At 47.4% G+C, this 25,082-nt stretch overlaps 7 protein-coding genes across 7 annotated transcripts; 3 read left to right on the top strand and 4 right to left on the bottom strand.

Moving 5' to 3' along the window:
• Positions 1-3,836: 3,836 nt before the first annotated feature.
• On the bottom strand, positions 3,837-4,410 carry BDW43DRAFT_281048 (uncharacterized protein). The gene has a single exon (XM_032042452.1). The coding sequence runs from the start codon at positions 4,288-4,290 to the stop codon at positions 3,958-3,960; it is 333 nt and encodes a 110-aa protein (XP_031898744.1). The 5' UTR covers positions 4,291-4,410; the 3' UTR covers positions 3,837-3,957.
• A 6,289-nt stretch (positions 4,411-10,699) lies between these two features.
• Positions 10,700-12,957, bottom strand: BDW43DRAFT_129475 (ankyrin repeat and BTB/POZ domain protein). The gene is made up of 3 exons (XM_032038167.1): positions 12,606-12,957; positions 12,412-12,497; positions 10,700-12,353 (listed from the first exon to the last, which is right to left on the bottom strand). Exons 1-3 carry the CDS (start codon positions 12,837-12,839, stop codon positions 10,754-10,756), a joined length of 1,920 nt encoding a protein of 639 aa, XP_031898743.1. The 5' UTR covers positions 12,840-12,957; the 3' UTR covers positions 10,700-10,753.
• On the top strand, positions 12,958-15,703 carry nimA (serine/threonine protein kinase nimA; the record flags this gene model as incomplete). Its single annotated transcript, XM_032049097.1, has 3 exons — positions 12,958-13,527; positions 13,588-13,640; positions 13,697-15,703. The coding sequence occupies exons 1-3, from the start codon at positions 13,476-13,478 to the stop codon at positions 15,701-15,703; spliced, it is 2,112 nt and encodes a 703-aa protein (XP_031898742.1). The 5' UTR covers positions 12,958-13,475.
• Positions 15,704-16,329: 626 nt separating this feature from the next.
• Positions 16,330-17,758, bottom strand: BDW43DRAFT_129375 (WW domain binding protein 11). The gene has a single exon (XM_032038166.1). The coding sequence runs from the start codon at positions 17,378-17,380 to the stop codon at positions 16,526-16,528; it is 855 nt and encodes a 284-aa protein (XP_031898741.1). The 5' UTR covers positions 17,381-17,758; the 3' UTR covers positions 16,330-16,525.
• Positions 17,759-19,103: 1,345 nt separating this feature from the next.
• Positions 19,104-19,831, top strand: BDW43DRAFT_312530 (uncharacterized protein; the record flags this gene model as incomplete). The annotated part of the gene is made up of 2 exons (XM_032047384.1): positions 19,104-19,379; positions 19,601-19,831. The coding sequence occupies 2 exons, from the start codon at positions 19,104-19,106 to the stop codon at positions 19,829-19,831; spliced, it is 507 nt and encodes a 168-aa protein (XP_031898740.1).
• Positions 19,832-20,763: 932 nt separating this feature from the next.
• Positions 20,764-21,986, bottom strand: BDW43DRAFT_129357 (ribonuclease P Rpr2/Rpp21/SNM1 subunit). Its single transcript, XM_032038165.1, has one exon. It carries the CDS (start codon positions 21,894-21,896, stop codon positions 21,309-21,311), a length of 588 nt encoding a protein of 195 aa, XP_031898739.1. The 5' UTR covers positions 21,897-21,986; the 3' UTR covers positions 20,764-21,308.
• Positions 21,987-22,125: 139 nt separating this feature from the next.
• Positions 22,126-24,787, top strand: BDW43DRAFT_129271 (ATP-dependent RNA helicase SUB2). The gene is made up of 5 exons (XM_032038164.1): positions 22,126-22,603; positions 23,162-23,572; positions 23,632-23,992; positions 24,047-24,304; positions 24,368-24,787. Exons 1-5 carry the CDS (start codon positions 22,354-22,356, stop codon positions 24,411-24,413), a joined length of 1,326 nt encoding a protein of 441 aa, XP_031898738.1. The 5' UTR covers positions 22,126-22,353; the 3' UTR covers positions 24,414-24,787.
• Positions 24,788-25,082: the final 295 nt, after the last annotated feature.

Raw genomic sequence — 25,082 nt, 5'->3', positions numbered from 1 at the left:
TCTCATTTTTGGCTTTCTTTTTATTTTATGTTCTTTTTAAAGGAGCGGGCGCATTTCATCTTTATTTTCATTCTATTCCCCTCGGATGATCATCAGATACTAGTCGGCGGATCCTCCCGCCGACGTACTTACTTCTTTCGGGAAATATGTACGAAGTTGCTGCACACTTGCCAATGAGGTAAGGGAGTAGTAGTGTTCCCGTTGCCAGTGTGTTTGCATGTAAAGTAACATCATTTCTACTTGTACTCGGGTACAGTACATCCATTTCCCAGTCAACAAAATCCCATGGGACAAGACAAACCCCGACAAATCACTAGCTTCGATCTCTGTACGACCACAAGAGGTATGACAAGTATAAAAAAAGAAAGAAAGAGAGACAAAAAGAAATCCCAAACATAAAATAGAAATAATGAACAGCATAGGAACGGTGACACAAACCCAAGACGATCTAACCCAAGTCAAAAAGAAACCTCCACCATCCCTAAACAGGCAAAAGGGCAGAAAGGAAGGTTGACGCTGAATAAGAGATTATAAATCCGAGGGGAAATCCCAGTTGGATTGGAGCAGAGACCCATGTCCATGTGTTTTTTGCCCCAGTGCTCCCAAACTTTAATAAACGAAGTTCGGGTAAAATGTCTCGTGGACTAGACTAGAAAGAAACACGGAAATAATATGAACTGAGGGGCCTTATTGCTCAGGTTGGTAAGAGCTCCATCTGTCATCATCGCTTCCATGTTTATCTGGTACTAGTCCATAGTACCTTACGACGCTCTTGTATCTCTTAGATTAAAATCTTAATATATGGCTTCCAGGCAACTGGATTTCCCACGTTCAACCCGGCCGTTTATCCAGGATGGGCTTGGTAACGGGCCTTAACGCTAGGCCTTGGGACCTTCAATAGTTGATTCCCAGGCTCGTGGGAATCATGCTGCAGGGATAATGACAACATGTGTTTCGGTGTTCTCTTCGTCGGTTACGGCGTAGAACCATGTACATAGCTAACTAGCTAGTAGAGCTATCTCACCTCCCCATCAACTTGTTTTAGCTATTGGCTATTGGAGTTGCTTCGTCAGCTTGGATGTCATGCTCACCGAGAGACTCAATCAGAGTTGCCCTCAGGCGGTGCACCTTTACGTGAGTTTCATGATCCACGGCGCTTCCGTGAACCTGCTGATGATCTTCCTCGGATCGGTGGGCGATCATCGACTTACGAGCTTGGGACTGTGCGAGGTTCCAGAACAGGAGAGAACAACGACCAGGAGGATGGGCCTGGCTTCGCTTATACGCGAATCCTTGACCTTTTCGGTTGCCCATCCGCTTATACTTAGTACCAATTAGGGGTCCATGGGCCGCATACGAGGTTGCCCCTTCGCCCTCTGTCTGGGCGCTCATTACTAAAAACACATGATCCTCGTAACTATATCCCGTACTTAATTTACCATACTTCCGTAGGTCCGTATATTCCGTACGCCAATCTTCATCGCAACTTCAAAGAACCAAAAGTATCAAATCACGCTTAACCCAAACTCAAGTCTCAAGACAAAACCCAAAACTTCAACCCTAACCTTGTTCTTTCCAAAGGAACCACCACCACACCCCTTTATCCCAAAAGGGAAAGACGAACAGACTGAAACTCACTTGAACTACCTTTTTCCCCCGTGCCCTGGGATTAACCTTGTTGCTACGTCTCAGCCCTGAAACTGAGTAAGCGGGACAATGTAAAGTAAACTGTATACAGATTCCTGTTCGCTCTTTTTATTTCGCTTCACCGATCGCGAACAGGGAAGGAACACGGAACACAAAAATAAGGGGTAAGGTTAGATTAAAAGAAAGGTTTAAAAGTGTTGGGTGATCGACTGCGCATCGCGGATTATCACCGAGAGTGATACAGCGCTTCTTTTTGCCGTCATGGCCATGAGGGTAACCGTAGTATGTGGGATGGATGTAATCCGTACAGTGCTTACTGTAGGTAGGATGTGCATCCCGCGTTGTGGTACGCTTTCCCGTATTGCCTCGCAAAAGCCACGCAATGAACTTCGCTCTGACCCTTCCAAAAATCTGGCGCGCGTTTGGCTCCTGACTCAAACTTACTGTGTCAGCCTTGGTTAGATGTGGATTCTAATTCCGTCGAGTATACTCCGGAGTATCTACGAAGTAGTACCTACGACAAATGATTCTCTACTGAAGCTTTCTCCGAGGAGATATAATTGCATCCTGCAACGTCACATAGTTAAGACAAGAAATCTCTCTCTCTCTCTCTCTCTCTCTCTCTCTCTGTGTGTGTGTGTGTGTGTGTGTCAGCAATAATGGTGTCTCTTCTCCTAGTGGGGTCTGGGTGGGTTGTTGTACCACCAGAGTAACAAAGTTACAAGACACGCAAAAATGAAACCATGACCCGGAAAACCCTTTTCCCGCCCTTCCGACCGGACAGATTCCGAAGATAAACTTGATAAAGATTGACACTGATGTGCGCTGATCGTCCAACGCTTCCCAACGTCCGCAGCTTTGACCGCCAAATAGTCCCGGATGAACTACTGCAACCCGCTTAGCACAGGTGCTAAGCGTCAATCGCTCAGAAAATAATAATAGCATCGCACTTGTTTAGGCCAAGGTCGTTCCTTTTAGATAATGAGACTAATAGATGGTGTGACTATTGACAGGTCGTGGCAATGGTGGTTACATCATGCTTCAAATAGTTATGTTAGAGGGAAAAAAGCACGCTGAATCAGCGGCTGATCTATTGCTTTTTACCAATATTGAGACCAGAAAAAACGAGGCAATCCGGTCACCGTTTGGATTTCCAAAAAAAGAAAGAGAAGAAATTGTAAAGTCAAAAATAAATAAAAATAAAATAAAAAGGGACGCGCGACCGTGCGACTTGTAACTTAGAGCTTATTGCCAAAACAGGTCACAGCCGTGACGAAGATCGATGGACGGGCGGGTAGAAGCGACGAAAGTCGTCGATCATATACTTAAAACGAGAAGCTTCTCAAGTTTCAGTCTTAAGGCGGAAGGCGGGAGTTGGTGCCTTGAGACCTGAGGCATTGTCCGCGAGGCGAACGGGTGGTGGTTGACCAGTTAGTTCAATGAGTATGGATCAGATCAATCTGTGCACAGCCATCTTCTTGTCTTCACCTATATTTTTGTTCCCTTTGTTGTTGCTTCCGGCCATCGCGGGCTCGGGTTAGGCTTTCCCTTTATGCTCCTTCTCGTAAAAATAACCGATGTTGCACAGGGGCCGAGAGACACATGGTGGCGGTTCCCCTCCCTTGACGATGATTTTCTTGACTAGGTGCCCTATGCAGATGAAATGCAAAATGACGTCTTCTGTACAACCTGACGGGTATACTGATCACATCAGGGTTTTTCTTTTTTTTTCCTTGTGTCCACTTGCCAGGTCTCATGTAGGTACTGGCTGTTGACAGGTGTCTCGCGAGGGTTGATCGTGATCTGGAACAGGCTATCAGAATAGTCAACGTCAGTACCATCATTCCTGAAGATAATTAACAACGGAATGAAGGATGGACGGCCTGTCTAGAACATCACTTCTATCCAATTGGCATGTCGGTTAATCAAGTTATCGGTGTAGATCATCATCAGGGAAGCTCTTTGCCTTGATTTGGTTCGTGGGGAACAAGAAGAAGCAGGAACCAGGCAGCCAGGCAACCAGGGGCTGAGCGCATCTTATCCATACATCACACACGCTTTTAAATTTTTTTTTAAAAAAAAATAAATAAATAAAAAATTCTCTATTATTTTCCCCTACCGTGATTTACAGCCGTGTGATTTTTTCTTTTTCTTTTCTGAAGTGTCCCGCGCCTCGGTGTTTGGATTGTTTGACTTGAAGCTAGGAACAAGTGACCCCCTGACACGACAAGCCGTCCCCTTTGTCGTCTTTAACGAGAACTGCTGGAGCGGGCGTCAGACGATCCAAACCTCTTCGGGGCTAGGGAGGTCTTAGCGTCCCTGCTGGAGTCTGGACCCTTGCAACTTCACGTGGCAGACGTCGGCTCCGCTGCAGCATCGCTCGGCCCTTCCCGAGTTTGGCACCAAAGCCGATGCAACTACCTTAGCGCGACAGCCCACCCTGGTTACGTTACAGCGGAATGAGCCGCTTACCTTGCCTGAATTACCAGTGTAATTTTCACCTTTTTGGCCTTTTCCAACCAGGTGGCTTGTCGCACCGGGGCGTAATATGATAAATACCGACATTCGATGATCTGATCCTATGCTAATGAGAGGCTTAGACGCCAGAAGAAAGAGGAAAAATAATACGATCGCAACCCTCATAAGTAAGGCCTGGCCTCATCATAAAGCATAATAAAGATAGAAAAAAGTGGTGGTACGGGTAGCCCGTAATTTAAACCCGGTTAGCTTTCCCACTTTCTGGCGATCATTCATACATAGAATTAGAAATCCACCATGCCATGATATGCGATGCCGAAGAGTCAACTCAAGCCATTGAATCCAGACCACTTAACGCACATTGCTACTGCCAAATCCCAAGTCCACTTAATTAATTAACCAAGACCAGGGGACAAAGGGACCGTCCCGAAAACTATCATCGTTTCAATCTCCCCCTTCATCTCCATCAGTACTCCAGTATCAAGCTCCATAAAACATGATATTATAATCACCCACACGAGTCATGGCAATGGCCACGGTCATAGTACATACGTACATTCATACCGTCCCGCCAAACCGGTCCCGATATCACAATTTAGAAAACCTAGAGCTATGTAGAATTAACGATCACCCCGCCGTAATCCCAGCCTCAATACCAGACCCATCCCAACCACGGCATTACCCTCGATAGTATCCATATCGGCCGCACGCAGGAAAGCAACACACGAGCGCTCAATAATGCGCCTTCCATAGTTTCGCATATAATATTCAGGACTTGCGAACTACTTTACCTAGAATATACTCGGCTATCGCCAAAATCTAAGACATATACTGTTTGTAATCACACACTATCGATCTAACTATTACCTTTCCCCTTAACTTACTCCCAGTAAGCGTTACTGCCGGAAATAATCCTGAAATCACGGACTTAACTTCCCCACCTAGAGCGGGGAAGGAAAGCGAAGTGTGAAGTTTGAACCCGATTTTCGCCCGGCAGCGAGCGGCCGAAACCCTCATTTCCTATTCGGTCCAGAAACACGGTTGGGTTAGGTTATCGGGTTGGGTGGTTGGAAAGGGGCGGTACAGTGGGTACTGGCTTTTGGAGTTCGGAGTTTGTTTAGGTCTCGCTTGGTAGGTTCCGAGGGTCTTTTTCAATTGTTTCTTTATTTTTTTTTTGTTCTTTTGTTTGGGAGTTTGTTTATGAACATTTTTTGTTTTTTTGTGTTTGTATTGGTTGGTTGTTCATGGTTCGGGATGGGGATGTAATATCTGTGAGACGCGGTTTTGCCCTTTCATTAGGGAACGAGTCAGTTCGGATGATTACTCATACTTTTGTACAATGTGGGTGCGTTGGTGTTATGGTACTGTGTGTATCATATACCCAGTGTGGTATAGTGGCAGGACACGTCAATCGAAAGCTAAACTGCCACGCTTTGGTGAATAATCGCTACCAAGGTTGAGGGTTGGATTGTAATCACATTATTACCGGGGGGGATGGTTTTTCCCATTCCTTGTACTAATATGGGAAAGATCGAGCGGATATTGTAGGGGAACATATTTGTGTAATGACAGCCCCTTTCAAGATCCGGTTTTCGATATTCAATAATGACATTATGATACATAGGTGAATGTTGATCGGAATGAGAATCAAGGACATTCTTCTGGTCATAGCTTTTCTGCCCCATACCAGACGTAGTCTTAGCCTTCGGCGATGCCGAGGTATGAAAGTTTAATCATACGCTTAGTCAATAAAGGGATAGACCATTTTTGATAATATGGTGGTGGGGAGACGATACCGCTTCAGGATTAGTGTTCCCTCCAGAGGGCCGGAGGGGAGTAATATCCGACACGGTGACAACGAGAACTTCAGGGACATGTTGAGGCTCCGTGGAAATCAATAGTCGGAAATGTAATCGTTAGTATGTCTTATGTGGTAAAAAGGTATCATTGGGGGCTTTGCCCCTAATCACTTCCTACGTCGCATCCCCAGCGTAGTATACACGCTGCAACATAGTCCCCATAGGGATCGTATCGATTACTCAAGCGAGTCAAGCGTCATTGGACAAAAAAGCACCGACAAGCAGATCTCCGGCGTGGCAGCGGGCCCTTACCTAGCTGGGTTTAGTGATGCGTCATGCTCGACCCAGCAAACTACACCGGAAACAGATTCGTGGCCGAAAGGCTGGGTCGACTTGGTAACTTTGGTAATCTGGTTGGGGTTTTTCTTTTTCAACTGATTTTAATTTAATATATTCCTTTTCATCTTTTTGTTTACTGCAACGAGAAGGACAGACGACCCGAGCCCCACGCTAGGATCGACACGGGACTTTCCCCTGCTTTTAATTTTAGTCTGTGGCACTGGTTCGTAGTTATTCGGTGTGTACATCATTCAGCGTATTTCGGCTGGCTTTGTTCGGCGTTAATCTACTATACTTTGAAGAGGTCTGATATTCTTCATTCCTTCAGGATGGGTTATTGAGGTCGAGAGTGGCCTGGGGAATGGGGGCTGGAATCCTCCCAACATGGATTAGAGTTGACTTAGGTTCTGGTGTAGAAAGTTTTACAACCATGAATAAAGGGAAATTACACAACTATAGTAGCAACAATTGAGATCTACAATAGATGGAGGGTAGATACGAGATCACACTGGGAACTAGGAGAATATCAAACATCCATGACGTGGCTATAGCTCACCCAGACCTTTTGAAATGCATGCAGACACGTTTTAAGAACTTCATTACATCTACCCTACATCACAAGACTGCATCACCGGATGATCTGATCCAATGAACTGGCTGTCATAGCCACCGATCCCCCTTCATCTTGCATGACAACTGCCGAATGCTCAGGTTGGCCACCAAGCAGCATCTGTCGGCATAAAGGGGAGCAAAAAGGCAAAAAAAAAAAAGGGAAAAAAAGGAAACAAGGCAACCTGACCAATAATCCACGTCTGGCGCTTTGGTTCCTTACCGTCCCTATCTCGAATAAGATGCATTGGATCGTCGCTTTTGCAGTGTGATGGAGTGCGCATGTGGCTGTTTCAGGATTACCACTCCGACGAGCTATCACCAGCATAGCATCAATTTGAATGGGTCCGTCTGTTTCTTTGTTTATTGTATCGGGTGGTATCGCATGGATATCATTGTCCGTGGTGCCACTATATACGAGACTATTCAGATATTGCTGACAAGAGCATGGATACTGCTATATTTGACGTCTTACGCTCCGTTCGACTTCCCCTTACCATGTGGCCTAGTGGAAAATACCCGCCAGGGATATCTAGGCGCCGGTTACATACGGTCAACCTATGCGCTTGAACGGCGTGGAGCACTCGGTGGAAGAAGGATTCCATTGCCTGCATTGGCGCAAGGTCCGTGAGCGAGTAGATGTGGGAGTCATAGCCCGGTACCTCTCTCCTGTAAACAGTAAAGCTTATGTTCAAGATGTATGAATGTATGTACATTCACTGCGCCAGGTCACAGAAAGTCACGCTCGTCGTTAGTCCACAGCACACATCAGACAATGGTTAGCAGATCTGACAGCGTGGGGTTGCAATCCATCTCGCCGGGCGCAACCATAGAGGAAAGAGTCGAGTCACAGTGATGTTCAGCGAGATTGCTAGGCCGCTAATACCTCGTGCTAAACCTTCGTTGATCACCTAGAGTTAGTGTAGTGGGTTTCGTTACTCGGCCGTTGGGATTCTTGTCTAAGACAGAGTCAAATTTAGTGTCATTCCTAACTGGGTGCGGCGCATGAGATCAGTCGCAATGAGTTGGGCACTATATGCAGGGTCATATTGATATTGGATTAAGATTTCACTCTGTACCACGAACGAGTGGATGAATCATTCCTGCGTATATGGGCCCATTCTCTTAGGTCTTTACGATGGTACCTAGATGATGAAGTCAGCCAGGGCGCGAAAGCAGCGAGTGTAAGAAGTGCAGATCCTAGAATAGGACTAGTTCTGACCACTAACTAGGCTGTTGCCTCCAAATAGTTTTAGTGGGATTCTAGTTCTGTTCTAGTCTGTGGGAAGATCAAAAAAAGAAAATCTCCTACTAGGGTGAGCAAGTCCCAATCTCGCATGCAATGCACATCACCTGGTCAAGTTAAGTATCATGGCCAAACGCTCACCGACCTCTTCCGCGGGGTTGGGTCATTAGTACCAGGAATTATGAGAATTACCAGAGGAAAGGATCACTATTTCCCAACCCCGGGCTCGAGCTCGCAAGTGATTGGAGCAGTTACCACCAAAACCATCCAGCCGCTATGACAGATCATCCGCTGCTGCGACCCTATGATAAATCATCAAGGATATTGCATCCACCACAACAAACCCCTGGGATGGAGGCCGAAATGAATAGCGGCCCTCCTGCTTTCTGTCCATCTTCGAATAGCATCTGTAGGCGTTACTGCTGGTCGATTATGGTGGGTAGGATAGGACTTCCTACGAAAAGCATGAGGAGCAAGAGCAGTAGGGTAAGGTCAGAGGGGCGCCTATGCATGTGGAGATCATGCAAGTATTGACCCCTCTCTTTCATCGTCTTCTCGTTACCCCCCACCTCGGGTGAAAATAGTGTCAAGGAGGCGAAAGTTGGGCAGAACTGGAGACTGTCTTCCCCTCCACGTGAAGTTTGATACCCTCCCAAGGCTACGGATCTCGGAGCTCTCTGCTCCCCAGGGACGGGACTGGTGTGTTGACTCGAAACTGAGATGAATGAATGAAGGCATCATGAAATCATCATCAAACCATATGGTTTCCCAACGGTATTCTTAGTTTTGTCGTGCTCGCAAATTTTCGCACCAATCAAGCCTCCATCCCCGCACACCCGATCAAGACGACGGCCATGTCGATCGGAATCGGCTGCAACGAATAAGACTTGCGTCGCGTAGTTAGGGAAATTAACCCAAACAAGACCACACACGACGCATGCAAGAGACTGGACTCGACCCGAACCCGATTCAACTGGAGCCAAAGTAGTCGTGGCAATTTGAATAGAGTTGCGAGTGAGGCACTGACTCAAGTCTCCCACTCAAACCTTGAGAAACTAAATTGCGGTGGCCACACTTGACAACAAATATCGCCTATTCGACATGCCCCATCGGACTGCCCGGTTTGATTGGCATGTAAAACCTCCGAGGGAATAGGCCATGCATGTTTTTCCCATGTTTGATCCGCAACGGAATTGTCCGATAATCTGCGATCAGGCTAGGAAAATCACGAAGCGTAGTCAGGTCATCCAATGGTCATGTTGTCGATCATAATGGTCTTCGATCTACCGGAGTATACCACTTCATGCCTCTTGTTTAATGGACCGCTGCCCTTTTTTTTATTTATTATTTAGCCTTTCGGCTTTTCTCTTTTGATCGACCATTGCCTTAGTCTCATCTATACTATAAATCCCAACCGGGTGGCAGGCTGGCTGGACATCTGCATTCGTTAGTAAATCAGTGTGATCTCTCGACAAAAGCAGCACACCGAAAGTAAGAAAACAGGGCGAAAAAGAAAAAAATTCCACCAAGCATATCCACTAAGAGAGGATGTGGAGGAAAGAGCAAAACCGGATGATCTTTGTTTCCACCGCAATGCAGGAAGGCCTCATATCATCCCGTGATTCTTGATAATTTGTTAATAATACCGAGACATTATAGCCCTTCAGCCCCATATGCATGGCCTCATTTTCTTGTCACACCCTCACTCAGCCGCCGTCGGGTTGTCTGAGCTCTCCAAACACATGGATCCCTAAAGCAACCTGTTCGTGAGGTATTTTTTTTTCTTAAGTTCGCTCTGGGCTAAGTCTTGGTAAGCACGGACAATGACAATGTACGTATGTATGTACCATGGGAGGCACAAGCCCACTGACAGACACGAGAGTCACATTGACTTGTCGCCTTAGAAAACTATCGCACTAACAATCTGCGGCTCGGATCGCTTTCGGACGGAGAGTGATGTGGTGTGACACGTAGGAAAACATCCCAGAGGATCGGTTTGCGATGTGTTATCGTCTATCATGTGCCCGTATTGTAATCTTTTTCCCTCTCTTTTGAACCTATGTGTATATTGCCCCTTTAGGGGTTTGAATTCAGCCGGATGGATTGTCTTGTTTTGTCTTGTCTTGTCATTCATGTACTAACGGGCCTTGTGACACGGCCAAGCTCTGTCTCTCTTGTAGCTTACTTGGCTCTCTTCAATATAGTGGCTTGGTTGCCGGGGTTTTCGTGCCTCGGCTATTGCTTTCTTGTCCTTGTGGAATCGCATAGCTTATGATTCTGAAGAAGGCGTTGTTTCGAGAAGAAGCCAGTATGGTATGCATATCATTATATCAATATTACCTTCGATAGACGTAAAGAACTTTACTTGCGGCTTATATTCAGTCATATATATCTCCGAAGTATCAAACAAAAATGTCAACAAACACATGGAGCGAGACATATTTACCATGAGTTTATATCAAATTGGACACCAACCCCAAAACTTGTATCAGCAACAACATATAGATATAAATATGCAACCACTCTAAGTATATAACTTGTATATGGATGAATTTTGTATAAATCCTGCGTGAAATCGTCAATCGTCATATTTACCTGGCCGCGTCCAACGCTACCTGTCCCGTCAATATCAAGACTAAGCCTCCAAATCCAACCTCTCCAGGATCCTGTCGAGTTTATCCATCAGGATTTGGTAGTTCATCGCATCCTTATCGAACTCGTCCACAGCAATCTCTCCGTTCAAGTTCCGGATGACATGGCTGTGGTCCTGCTCTTTCAGAGAAGGCCGGTCTGTATCATCCGCGTGTTTCACCCCGTCCACAGGGCCCTTGCCTGCAAGGTCGATAGTCTCGATGCCATTTGTAACCTTTTCAACACCCTCAACAGCAGCAGCTGCGTCGGCGATATGCTGCTGAGCCTGCTCCTCTTCCATCATCTCCTCGAGGCCAGCATCGTCGAACCTTAACCTAAATCGCTCACCTAAATAAAAACGAATATCGTCTAGTAACTCGATAGAATCGGTTTCCTGTCTCCCCTGGATACGCGATGCGGACTCTTGAATCAATTCGGCAAACTCCGGCGAATCGATGTGAGCTTCTAGCCGGTAAGCAAAAAAGCGAGCCGCGAACTCCTCTAGTCGTTGAACCCGCGTCATCCACGCAGCTCGAATTATGGCGTATATGTCCAGATCATCTTCTTCCTTAGTGCCCCGAGTTTTCGCAGCTTCGACCTGTGACATGTTACCGCTACCAAGAGTGCTGATCACAACTGCTGCCTTAGTTTTAAGTTTCTCTATAAATAGCATATCTGCTGCGAACAGAACATCAACCGCAACTTCAAGAGGGAAATCGACCCTTTCGGTATAAATAAATGTAAGGATGATCTCCAACACGTCTGGGGAGCAGTCGACATTGATGATATGTAGATAATCTTTTATATGCGCCTCACGAAACGGAGATGAAAACATGGTATGGAAGAATTCAGACCTCAGTAGCATCGCACGGTGGCAGGGAAATAGGACCGACTTCTGTGTTTGCTCTTTCGAAGAGGCCTTGGTATCGTCTTCTGGTCGAGAGGTACCGTTGCTATATCCATCCGTATCCTCAGGAAGCTCATCAGCCTGAAGCAAGACATCCGCGAAAAGAGTGTTGTTGCGATCCCATTTGACCTCGTGAGCCTTCGATGTTTCGACCACCAACTTGTTCTTAAGGACATTACTTCGGAACCAATCCTCTAGTTGGTCTCTTCCCTTCGCCAACTCCGTGGTCCTCCTCTGTCTGGCTAATCTGCGGTCACCACTTTCAAGGATACTATCCACAAGAGTGTCAATCTCCAAATGTTTGGCAATTCTATCGATACCAGCGAAGACCTCTGATTCAGTAAAGCCCGTGCCGGGACCACTCCTTAGTTCACGGGGAGCTTCCCCGAAGTATAAATACTTGATCGCCGCTGTAAAAGCCTGCGGCGGTATTGTGCTGGGAAGCTTCCATGTTGCGGTATCAGGAGCAGCTGCCAACTTGTTATGGAAATAAGGTGATCGCGCAGAGAGTATGAACTTGTGTAAGTACAGAGACTCATCCTCGGCAGTCACAACAATATCGGACGTCCCAGGGTGGTCACGGGTGAGAAGGGAAGAGATGTGAGCCGCAAGAGGTTGAAGAGGATCTGTTGATTTCGAGTAGTCATATTCAAGCAACAAATTCCGGATGCGGTCATTAAGTGCATTATACAAGCATCTATACAGGATTGTACGTCAGCGGCACCCGCAGTTTGGGGGCAATCGCATGGGCTTACCTCTCCCCCTGGAAAGTATCACGCTCACACAATGCACCAGACTCAAGGAGCAGTTGAGCAACCTCATAATGACCACAGAGACTTGCCTATAAAATTCTTAGCTATGAAGTCCATACCTCGCCTCCACACAGCATAGTACGCATGGTGTAGGACGGGGTTGCCGGGGAGAACCTATGCAAGTCGAGACCACTTACCAGGATCAAGGGGGTGTAGTCATAGGGATCGCGAGCATTGATGTTGACTCCTTCTGTGATCTTCTCTTGACAAACTTTAAGATCCCCCTTACGACAAGCATTGCAGAGCTCCCGAAACGGCTCGCTAAGATCGAGAGGGTTGTCGTCCTTTATCGTTCCCTCCTGTATCAGTTTCTTTTCATTGTGTAAACTGATCTCCAATTGATCCTTTCGAAGCACATTCCGCTCAGCCATTGCGAGTGAGTCTTGACCCGATAATGTCTGGAGATATTGAATGCCGCGGAGAGCGGGAGTGTATCGGTTGATGGCATCATCTTATCGATAAGACATGATCACGTGGGATATCTAATCGCCACATAGGAGAGGAGTCGTCGAAAGGGGGAGTCATCCGCTTCTAGTCCTTGCAGAATCCAACGCCAGGATCCAGAGTTGTAGGACAATAAATCCATATTTAGCCCACCAAGCACAGGATGGTCACTTCCAAATGCATTCCGGTGACAGATTCAACAAGACTGATACGGATAACTAACAACAATGGCGGTGATGATGCGAATGACTTCTCACCGCCCTTGCCTTACCGCCTGCTAGATGAAGGCAAGATCAATTGCGCACGCCGTTGCTTAGCAACAGTGCTTCAACTAAACATTCACGGCCTGCGTCCCGTTTCATGCATGTCTACTTCTTTAAATCTACCAATTTTACTCCATGTCCAGAGCCGACCTTGTCGTCTACTAACCAAACAGGTTCAAGGAAACAGCATCAACTCGTAAATGAGCTCTGATCATTCATCCTTTTCCTTCAAGCCACCTATTCGTCCCTAACTTTTTTCCCTGAGTGCTTCCCAGTGGCATAAGCTCCTCGGTAGCCACAATGGCCATTGCATTGGCGGAAGCAGACAAGTATGATGTGCTAGAGAAGATTGGTAAGACATACATACCTGTCTACCTCTGATACTTGGTCGAGGGTCTCTGACTGTGTTCAGGTTGTGGTTCCTTTGGCATTATTCGCAAAGTCAGGAGGAAAACAGATGGATTTGTAGGTTAACTGAACCCCTCAATATGCTATACGAATACTTACGAAAGTCAATCTAGATTCTATGTCGCAAGGAGATCAACTACATCAAAATGTCCCAGAAGGAGCGCGAACAACTCACAGCCGAATTCAATATTCTGAGCTCTCTCCGACACCCGAACATTGTCGCTTACTACCACCGCGAACATCTGAAGGCGAGCCAGGACCTTTATCTATACATGGAATACTGTGGTGGCGGTGATCTCAGCATGGTCATCAAAAATTTGAAAAAGACGAACAAATATGCGGAAGAGGAATTTGTTTGGCGTATTTTATCCCAGTTAGTCACTGCGCTTTACCGTTGCCACTACGGTGCGGACCCGGCAGATGTAGGCTCAAACATTCTGGGGCCTGCCCCGAAACCATCAGGCCTTAAGGGAAAGCAGGCTCAGATGACGATCTTGCATCGCGATTTGAAGCCGGAGAATATCTTCCTGGGTCATGATAACACAGTCAAACTGGGAGACTTTGGCCTCTCTAAGCTAATGAATTCTCATGACTTTGCGTCAACGTATGTCGGCACTCCTTTTTACATGTCGCCTGAGATATGCGCCGCAGAAAAATATACCCTGCGCTCTGATATCTGGGCTGTTGGCTGTATCATGTACGAACTTTGCCAGAGGGAGCCCCCTTTCAATGCGAGGACTCACATTCAGCTCGTTCAACGAATTCGTGAAGGCAAATACGCCCCGTTGCCTGACTTCTACTCGCCTGAACTGAAAAATGTCATTGCCAGTTGTTTACGGGTAAACCCAGATCATCGCCCCGACACCACCGCCTTGATTAACCTCCCGATCATCCGCTTGATGAGGAAGGAAAAAGAAGTCGTCGACCTTGGCAAGACCCTTCGAAAGCGTGAAGAGGCAGCTCTGCAGAAGGCCAAAGAAGTCGAGCAGACATTTGCGAAACTTGAAAAGGAGAGGCAGCAAATGAAGACCGAACTTGAAAGCTCTCTCCGTCGGGAGTGGGAGGTAAAAGCTAGGCTAGAGATTGACCGCCAGGTGCAGAACGAAATCGATAAACTTCGCAAGAGATTTGAGGCCGAGGTTCATGATAGGGTGGCGATCGAACTTGAGAAGCAGAAGAAAAATCACAACATAAGAGACGATGCTGGCCTTCGCTCAAGCCGCCATGGCTCTCGTTCCTCTACTAGCAACGGAGATGACACCGACTTTCCTTCCACTACGGACATTAGTCTATTGTCAATTGAATCACCCGTGCATAAGCCATTGAGAAGAGAGACTCGTACCCCTTTCAATCGCTCAAAAACGGTTGCCGATTCGCCAGTTGATGTGCAAATGGCTGAGCCGTCCCCAATCTCAATTGCATCCCTTTCCCTATCTCCCCGTCGCACTTCAGCCACCTCTTCTGGTAAGAACATCTTTGCAGAAGCAGAGAGACAGCGGGCCAAATGGGAACCCACCTTGGCGTACTCCGATGATGAAGATGATGCTCCAGATCTCCCTTCACCTACCCGGCCTAAAGTCAAACCTGATCCTTTCAAAGCTCCATCTCGCCCGCTCCTTCGCCAGAACACAGCCGCACTTATGCAAAAACTCAGCACACAACCTCCACTTTTTCCAAGCAATCCGTCAAGACTGCCGCAAGCGTCAGGATCTGGTCAAACTGATACCCGTCATGGAGAGCCCAAAGCTAGATCTCCTCACCGACGCCTATCAAAGATACCGTCATCCGCGAACTTGGCTGCTGATGCTGGATCTCCAACCCGCAAATCTGGCTTGAAACAGCACCCTGCAAGGAACAGCGGTGGTGGAGAGGAGATGTTTAAAGCAGTGATGCAGCGTAACATGGGTGGCAGAACACTCGTCGAACTTGCTCAAGCCCGAGCTGGAGGCCGCCCTGTGGAAGATCTCAAGCGATGTGCCAGTGACTCCCGCACTTCGAACTGCTCTTCTGGGCTAAAATCTTCAGATCGTGATCCGCCAGCAGTGTGGGATCCCGAGAAGGATGAAATGCCTAGCCCTTTCCTTGCGCGTGGTCGAAAGGCCATTCGTAACTTACGGTGATGGCATCGACTACTATTAATAGTCCGTGCTTGGCTCATTGCGCCTTAGATTAGCACTTCATTTCTACACAATTGGTCGATTTTGTTGACTTTCACTGGTTGATCCGTGAAAACAACTGCATTTGCATGAGACATCTCTCTTTTTCATACGCTTTAATACTTGCAAGTCATATGGAGTTCTGGTTGGGTCACGTGCATTCTCATGCACAAAGTTGACCATTTTGGGCCTTTGTGCACTTCTCCTGCTGCACTATTTTAACACTACTTCCGACCTGTTTATCCTTTCCTTTGTTATTACGCCGTGATGTCCTTGTTTCTTTGGTTCCCTCCCTTACTACTAGGGATAATGTACAGATATTTGCATTCGCTAGCCGGCTTTTGGTTTCCGCATTGGTTTGGTGCCTTTGGGTCCGAGGATCTCTAACACTCATCTCGAAAACTTGGATGCTTGTTCTTAGACAGCTTTACTGTCCTTGGAGACATTCCAACTTCTGACACTCGTTCGGACTGTACATCATTTTCCTTTTGTCTTCTCTTTCCTGGGTGTTCGGTGGGTGGCAGTTTACCTAAAGGCTTATTGGGTTTAAGGCGTATTAATGGAAGGTTTCTTGTATGTACATACAGATTTTTGTTATTTCTTCTGAGAAGCCCTGCGGTAGCAGCGGAATACCTATCTCAAATTCTCTTTTGAAAAGATGTTACGCAACGAGTGAGGCCTGGTCTTGTCTAGTGTACCTTAGATATCCGAATCATGACCACGCGCTGCAAAACCTCGAACGCTTCATAAAGAACTGGTTATTATCATTATACACTGTCGTACATATCACGCCTCCTCATCTTCAACGTCCTCGATCTGTACTGATCTGAGTTCCTGGTTGAAACGTTTCTCCTCTTCTAATAGCCGCTGTTGGATATCATCATCAGGTTGATCCGGACCATCTTTACCCACGGTTTCTGAGGGACCGGCGTTATAACCTGCTTTCTCCAATCTATCCATTTCTTCCGGCTCCAGCAACTTTCCTTGACCTCGAATAGCTTCCTGTTTAACCCTAACAGCTGCCGGGACGAACTTCCTAACCGCCTCTTGTCGTAGATTTTTAATCTCTGGCTTTGCTTCATAAACTGTTCTGGATTCTGTAACAGGCGGTTTTGCTGGTAGCGCATGCGGCCCACGAGGACCTGCATCTGCATCTCCCTCTCTCTTCTTCTGATATTGGCGAGGAATTGGTGGCGGTGTATCCCGGGGCATAGGAATCCGACGAACTTCTTCATCCGTCTCACTGCTCTCACTATCCTGTCCGAATTGCCCGCGATCATCTCTCCTTCTCTTCCCTAACACACCGTCGCCGCGACCCCTACCGCCGCCAAAGCCGCCCCTCCGCGGCTGTGCATTCTCGAATTTCGGCGCCTTATCGCCTAATGCTTCTCGGGCCTTGTGTACCGCACGTAAATCCCGCTCTAATGCCTCTAGGATCTCCTTATCGCGTGGCCGTAGTTGTTGCCCGGACTCCTCTACCGCTTTGAGATCATTTATCTGTCGTTGAATGCGCTCTGGGTTGCGACGGGCGAGCTTCTCATTCTGACGAGCCTGCGCCTCAGATTTGGCTTTTTTCAAGCTCTTCTGTTTGTCTGCTTTCCGCTGCGCTTGCACTGGGTTGAAGTTGCGTTCTTTGGGCATTTTCGTGAAGATCCTCCCTCTGGTTTAATATATTCCCTTTTTAAATGTGATGGGAAAGTGAACTAAGTGCGTCGCGCCGAATCAGGTACGTGAATAGGACATTAATTTCATCGAACTATTGAAGCTCCACTTTTGTCAGCCATGTAATGTAAGCTCTCATAGCCCTCCATTTTCTTAGCGACAAAAAAGGACTCGAGGTGGCACAGCTCCGGAAAATAAAAGAAACTGCGGCAGCGAACCATGTTTGAGTTGACGAGTGGAAGATATCGGATGAGAGGCTCACCAGCCGATACGGTATCCAGCAAGGTGCATGGATGAAAGAGAATGCAGACAAAACTCGCAGACTAGACCTGTACCCGGCGCGGAGCTACCAATCCAGTCGCAGTTCCAGGACAGCAGTCGCTGGGCTCTAGCCTCACGGGTTGGGCAGCGGGCTTTAGGTACAGGGTTGATCTCGGTTCTGGGGAGCAGATAGGCGACGATGATTGATCGACTGGCGTTTGCAGAAGCGGCTGGTTGATTGCGCTATTGATGGGCGTCGTTGGGAGGGTCGGCTGTGTTGGGAGTGATATCGTAGTGGAGAGAGGAGGGGAATCTTGAAGTCTTGGGGAAGCGATTCGTATGCAAGAATTGTTTGGACTGGGAGCTTGCTGCTGGCTTGCGGAAGAGAAGGAAATGAGTGGTTGGAAGAAGTCGGAAGGCGGAACCACCTTTTTGGTTGTGTGAGTAAACGTCTATCAATGACTACACTCTCCTTTAAAGTATGGGTTTTCTTTTCTTTTCCCTTTTTCCCGGGAGGATTAAATTGGTTTGTTGTATATACTCTGCAGGGATTCTATTAGTACTTGTGCGATAGTATTGTTTGTTTCCTATGTATAAATCTTCTACTTCAGCTAGTTCTTACATGATTCAAAACGTCAATTCTCATTCTATATAAATACATACGCTCTATGACGACTCTGCATCTCCCAAGTAATTAATATTACAGTAAGTGGAATTAAGGAACAAAGAAGAACCAAGAGTGGATTTAATTTATTGAAACATTCTCTCCTTACACGATTTACTATACCTTATTTCCTTTTCCTTTCGATTTTGATCATATGTTCTTTTCTCTTTTCCAAGTGTGTTGCGGTCTCTGCCTCAGGATCCCCATTCCATGCAATATACTCCAACATACAATCTTTCCCCTCCCCGTCTTCAACTCTCCGAGGCTTTCCTAATCACACCTTCTCAGACTCACCAGTGTTCGTGTTAGTCGATTCTATTTAAAGACAATTCCTATCGTCCCTGACCGTCCGTCAGTGTGTAACCCGCGACCGATTCACGAGGAGAGCCGCCGCGGTTGTTTTTCTTTTTCTTGCCGCCGATAATCTGTTTCCTCAATCGGCCTTCTTCTCCCACCATTATCCCTCTTTAGTCCCCCCTCCCCTTCGGCCTTCTCCTACTCCCTAATTTCCCCCAATGACGCCGTAGGATTTCTGCTGAGGAGGCGATCTTACTTGAGTTATTTTCAAAGGAGTGAGTGAGAGAGTGGAGAGAAGAGCGAATCATCGAGTGAAGCCGATTCAGTCCCTTACTCTCCTTCCCTCTCTTCAGCCTAATTCCTTAACATTCGCTCCTGTCAACCATCATGAAATTCGGTCCGTCCCATCTCCACACACCGAGATTGACCGGCGCTTCCTAGACTCTTGTCGCGGTAAGAGCATGTCTCTGCCGGGACCAAATGTCCGTATCAGCCTCGATTCCCGACACCTCGCTTGGCCTCACCTCCTCCGAGATCCAGATCCTCCGACAACAGCAACAGATTGCGCTCCAGGGTGGCCATGCCGCCAGCGGGGTTTCCAGGGGCAGAGGAACGGGTCGAAGCAGCAACTCGAGTTCGCGTGCCGCCAGTGCCGCCAGCAGTCACGGCCGATTGTTGCTGGATCCGATGAGTCTGCGAGCGCTATCTCATCAGTTGGATGCGTTACAGGAACAAATTCGGAGTCGCATCGACTATGTATGTTTATATTTTCCATATAGACCCCCGTTGCCCCTTCTTGTATGAATGCACCAAGTGTCATTCCTCTCTTGAGTTTTTTTCTTTTTTTTCTACGCTGGTTTTGCGCATGCACTGTCCATGTCACGATCCCGGGATCTGGTTAGGAACGTCCAGATGCTGTTCCACAGAGCTGGTCATCCTTGCATATCGTCTTTTTCCCTGGTTCTAACACCCTGCAGCTGGAAGAACAAATGCAGCTTTCTATTCAAAATACCTACGACCGTGCAGGGAATGTTATTCTCAATGCCGATGCCGAGATTGCTCGTACGCGTTCAATTTTGGCCTCAATTGATGAACTGGAGAATGAAATGGCGAAAATTGGACATATCAGAGAAATTGTGAAAGCCTACCGCGGCCGAATTGAAGGGCTCGACCAGCGTCTCGACCAGGCCGCCCGCAGGAGACGTTGATATTCATTCTTGATGATACACTATTGTCTACGATTCCGATCACACATACTTGGATGAAGTCCACTACTTTATGTACCCGAAACCTATCCTATTCACGAATTACCTTATACGAATTTTTGCCCTGGAGGCTCATGTATCGAAATCTGACGACATTGGCTCGACTTCCAGACGGCCTCTTGGTCCCTTCTCATGCTTTTGGATGCTTATGATCGAACGCTCGAGATGATAAATGCGTGTACGACTTGACTCAAGTTTCAGAAGAAAAATGAAGGGAAGTTTTGGGTTCCTTGAAAAAAATTGAAAGGAAATCCCCATGTTTATATACCACTCTGTCCTCGCGGACCCTGTGCTACTATGATTGGTGTTATTGCAGCGTTCTATGTTCATTTCAGTTACCAGTTACAGCGATGTCTATTGTGCAGACGTGATCTTTTCTTTGTGTCTTGTGTCCTTTCTTTCTCTCTTTTTCTTTCTCTCTTCTTTTAATTGGGAGAGGCCAATTGCTTAAAGATGGGTTATCTGCCTCGCGGCAATCTTTGGAGCTTTGGAAGTTTCATGAACCGATACTCGACAGAAAACAACATGGTGTTTACAGCGTAGGAGTTCCCTCGTTGGCTTCTTTTGTTCTTTTGTTTGCTCACCTCGCCGGGCTGTTTAAATGTTACGAGAACCACGCCTTTCACGTTTTAAGTTGGATTTGCCGTCTCTTATCTGCAGTCTCGATTCCCCAATCTGTATTGTTCTCTTTGTGTCTTATTGAGTGGACATTTGATTTATGACCATGTTGAATAACTTCACGGCTGATTGTGTTCTACAGCACAGATGGCTCATGTACAAATGTAATGACTAAGGCTAGCTGCATCCCAATATCATTTCTGTCCAAATTCATCTGATTTGCTGTGCTTTGTGTGTGCGCTGGTGAGTGTGTCTCGCTCGGGGGTTCTTCTAACAATGTCCGACTTATTTTGCATCGACGAGACCCTTTATTCCACTGGCTAGACTAGCGTGTGGTCCGACCAGAGTACTGGTTAGCACGTGAAGCATCCGAGCCCTGCTCGGTGACCATGGGTTTTCCGTCGACAACCGCATAATTCCTGCAAGGGTCCCGTAGCCATTCCACCTAACGAAGTCATCCAACAAAATAGCGGCAGCTCATGTTCCGCCTTTCGCCTTATTGGGCAATCCAGCAACTTGCCGTGGCGACTTGCCCAAGTGAACGGATAGTTACATCTGCACCCGCATAGATAGCGCTTTTAATCGACGACTGGTCACATGAAGCTCAGTGCTTCGTTTTCGGTCCCAATCGGGCACTGGACGGTAAATAGACTCCCGAGAATTGATAAGCGACGTCTGTATCCTAGTCTCCAAATGTGTGCCGCCTCGGTGCGCTTTGACGTGATAATACGCCACCTCAGAAGAAGTAACCAACTGCAATCGTTCCTCGGCTGTCTAGGCTGTTGCGGAGTGGGGGAAAGGTTCATGCAGCTGGTGCTTGCTCCTTTCCTTGCTTAATTTGCTTTCGACGCTCAGAAAGCTTCTTGCTCCGTCTCTCCGTTTGAGGAAAACGCTTCTCCGTCCCACAGGTAGTGCAACGAATGATCTGGACATCGGCCCATGGCTTTTTGCGATCACGGCTCTCATTCCTGATTTCTTGTACGCAACTGACGCCTGGCGATAAAATCGTATCACAGCGCTTGCAGAATGATCTCTTTGTTTCAGCAGATAGCCGCAGCTGTGTCTTCAGAGATACTCCACGCATTTGTGATACAAATACACGAGAGAGGTGCGGAAGATGATCCAGATTTGCTCTGGCATCCGCGCTAGTTGGCTTCTTCTCAGAGGTAGTGACATGGTTCAAAAGGTGTGCTACAATATGTTTTGAAGCCGACTTCGATTGGCCATCTTGACTGGCAACATTTTCGCTGACGAGTTGGCTGCTAGGTTGCTTGGAGGTAGTAGCAACAGACTGTAGATAGGCAGAGGCATTATGTAGATAATCTAACCGTGCTCGAATATGGCTATGGGCTCCTCTAGAAAGACCCTTTTTGCCCTTTGCCTTCGCCATTGAGGAAGTGATACCGGGTCAACAAAACAACAACATGGAGAAAGGATAATAGGAATAGAATAATGGAGTAGGGGTCCAATTGCGATGAAGCTTTCAGTGCCAAATCAACGCTAAGCCAGAAGCGGGAGCCTGGCAGGCGGGCGTGACTAATAGGCTTAATCACGTGATGCAGTCTTTCTGACCTCAGCCTCATCCCTCGCGACCTCAACCTTTCTCTTCATCACCATCGCCTTCCCTTACGTCCCAACCATTACCCGCTTTTCAATTCATCTCCGAAGAATCGAAAAGGGCCATTACGTTCTGATTACGATTGATTCATTGTATTTGTTTTAATTTTTCACCACCTTTAACTCACCGATACCGTAACCCCCCCGAAGATCCGCTACTTTGGGACAAACGCGGCCTCGCGACAACTAGAGTTTTCTTAACATTTTTCGTTCCGCCACTATCCATAAAAATGTCTCACGAGGAGGATCTCATTGACTACTCCGACGAGGAGCTTCAGACCACTGACGCCGCAGCTACTACTGCTGCTCCCGCCGCAAATGGTGACTCCGCCAAAAAGGGCGACCTAACGGTTTCTGGCGGCCGTCCGGACAAGAAGGGAAGCTATGTCGGTATTCACTCGACCGGTTTCCGCGACTTTTTGCTCAAGGGAGAGCTTCTACGTGCCATCACCGATTGCGGTTTCGAACATCCATCGGAGGGTTAGTTGATCACATTCTTTCCCACAAGCTCCCTCCATTGCTCTATGTTCCAACGTCCGTCCATCTCCGCGGGGAATCCATAGTCGCTTTTTGGCCACCTATTACGTCCGAGCCTGTGGGCGGCATGAGGATGTTTGCTTGGGGTAATACACACAAGTCGCTCTGCGCTGGTAGTAGTACCTCGGCAGTTACTACCTGCTGCTTATATATTAGCGAATTACGGTGAGACTGGATTCGCGAACCATCCAGGTAATTGCGCTCTCGGCAACAACGGGTGACTTGCAAAAATGCTATCTGAAAGGCATGGGGCTTTTGCCACCACACCTTGGACGGCAGGCGTTCTCGTGCTGCCTGCAGGGCGCTCTTGGTAGCGATACAAACCTGCAGTTGAATAGATGCCCGATTTGGGCTTTTATTGGTAGTAGATGTGAAACGAAAGTTTTCATGACTACTCGACGACTCGGGGGATGGACGGACTTCGCGACTCGGATTGCTTTCTTTTTCTCAAAGTCTTATGGATCGAATACAAGTCTAACATACCGTTCCGCCTCACTATAGTCCAGCAAGTTTGCATTCCGACCGCCATTCTGAATGTCGATGTTCTTTGCCAGGCCAAATCTGGTCTCGGAAAAACCGCCGTCTTCGTTTTGACCACCCTTCATCAGCTGGAGCCTGTCCCCGGAGAGTGCTCTGTTCTAGTTATGTGCCACACCCGTGAGTTGGCTTACCAGATTAAGAACGAATATGCTCGTTTCAGCAAGTACCTTCCCGACGTAAAGACTGCCGTCTTCTACGGAGGTACCCCCATCCAGAAGGACGTCGAAGTGCTATCTAACAAAGAATCGTACCCCAACATTGTTGTCGGTACACCGGGTCGTCTGAATGCCCTTGTTCGCGACAAGAAGCTTTCGCTGCGTAACGTCAAGGCATTTGTTCTCGATGAGTGTGACAAGATGCTCGACCAGATCGGTGAGTAGAAATGCCAACCAAAGTAATATTTCAAACTTCGTTACTCACATTCGCTATAGACATGCGCCGCGATGTCCAGGAAATTTTCCGTGCTACACCAGCCGACAAGCAAGTCATGATGTTCAGCGCCACTCTCTCCCAGGAGATCCGTCCAGTGTGCAAGAAGTTCATGAGGAACCCCCTTGAAGTCTATGTGGACGACGACACCAAACTCACCCTCCATGGTCTACAGCAGTACTACATTAAGCTCAGCGAGGCCGAAAAGAACCGGAAGCTGAACGAACTCTTAGACAGCCTCGAGTTCAACCAGGTCATTATCTTCGTGAAGAGCACCCTTCGTGCGAACGAGCTGGACAAGCTCTTGCGCGAATGTAACTTCCCTAGTATCGCGGTTCACTCTGGTGTGAGCCAGGAGGAGCGGTAAGTCTGTGGAATGACGGAAACAGTAGTTCCTGTTACTAACGGGTATGCTAGTATCAAACGCTACAAGGAGTTCAAGGAGTTCAACAAGCGTATCTGTGTTGCTACCGATGTCTTCGGACGTGGTATTGACATCGAGCGTATTAACCTTGCTATCAACTACGACTTGCCTGCGGACGCCGATTCGTACTTGCACCGTGTTGGTCGTGCCGGTCGTTTCGGTACCAAGGGTCTCTCCATCTCGTTCGTCAGCAACGAGGAGGACGAGAAGGTCCTCAAGGACATTGAGAAGCGTTTCGAAGTTGCTCTTCCGTATGTAGCCTGACTTTTCTTCCTGACCTCATCTTTCCTATCAGGGACTAATGGTATACGCAGTGAATATCCCGAGGGTGGCGTCGACTCCAGCACCTACATGGCATAAACGCCATGACTGTCAATATACCGTGTCTGGTGCAATTTGATATTTCATCATCTTCTAGTTTGATTCCTCTTTTTCTTTTTCACTTTCCGTCTTATTTCTGTGATATTTTGGCGCGATGGTTCGGTTGTGTTTTTGTTTCCGTCAAGTGTCTTTTGCTGCTTCTCCGTGAGGCACTGGTTGGCAGGATGGGAAAGGATGGGAGAAAAGCATACTCAAGTCATGTTTGATCACTACTAGGTGCCTCAGAGAACATTTAGGGTGGTGCCAGTGCCTCTGATAGGGTGTCAACTGTATTACATATAAATCTCAATTGCTATTCCTCGGGTCGAGTATGCGTAAGGAATTGTCAGATATATCCAATGTAATTGTACGAAGACGCAGATCCTCGAGTGACAGTGTTGGCTAAATATGTTGTCATTCATATATGGGACCATAGGCAAGATGAAACCTGCGGGTGACCTCGGAAGAGCTTGTCAGAAGCAAAGGGGAGCTCGAAGAAAATCTGGCCCGCGAGTGGGATCGGCAGACAGTAAACAAGGCAGAGAAGAGGGTTGACGGCCACCCTCTGGTCCCTGCTCATCAAAAGTACAAAGTACCGTGATTTCCCGACAAACCACTTTACCTCCCCATCAACCCATGGACAACGACATCGTGTAAACCAAAGATTAT

Source organism: Aspergillus alliaceus (genome assembly GCF_009176365.1).
Source record: "Aspergillus alliaceus strain CBS 536.65 unplaced genomic scaffold BDW43scaffold_31, whole genome shotgun sequence".
NCBI lineage: Eukaryota > Fungi > Ascomycota > Eurotiomycetes > Eurotiales > Aspergillaceae > Aspergillus > Aspergillus alliaceus.
The sequence above is the reverse complement of the archived record's forward strand: the minus strand, read 5'-3'. Positions and strand labels throughout refer to the sequence as shown.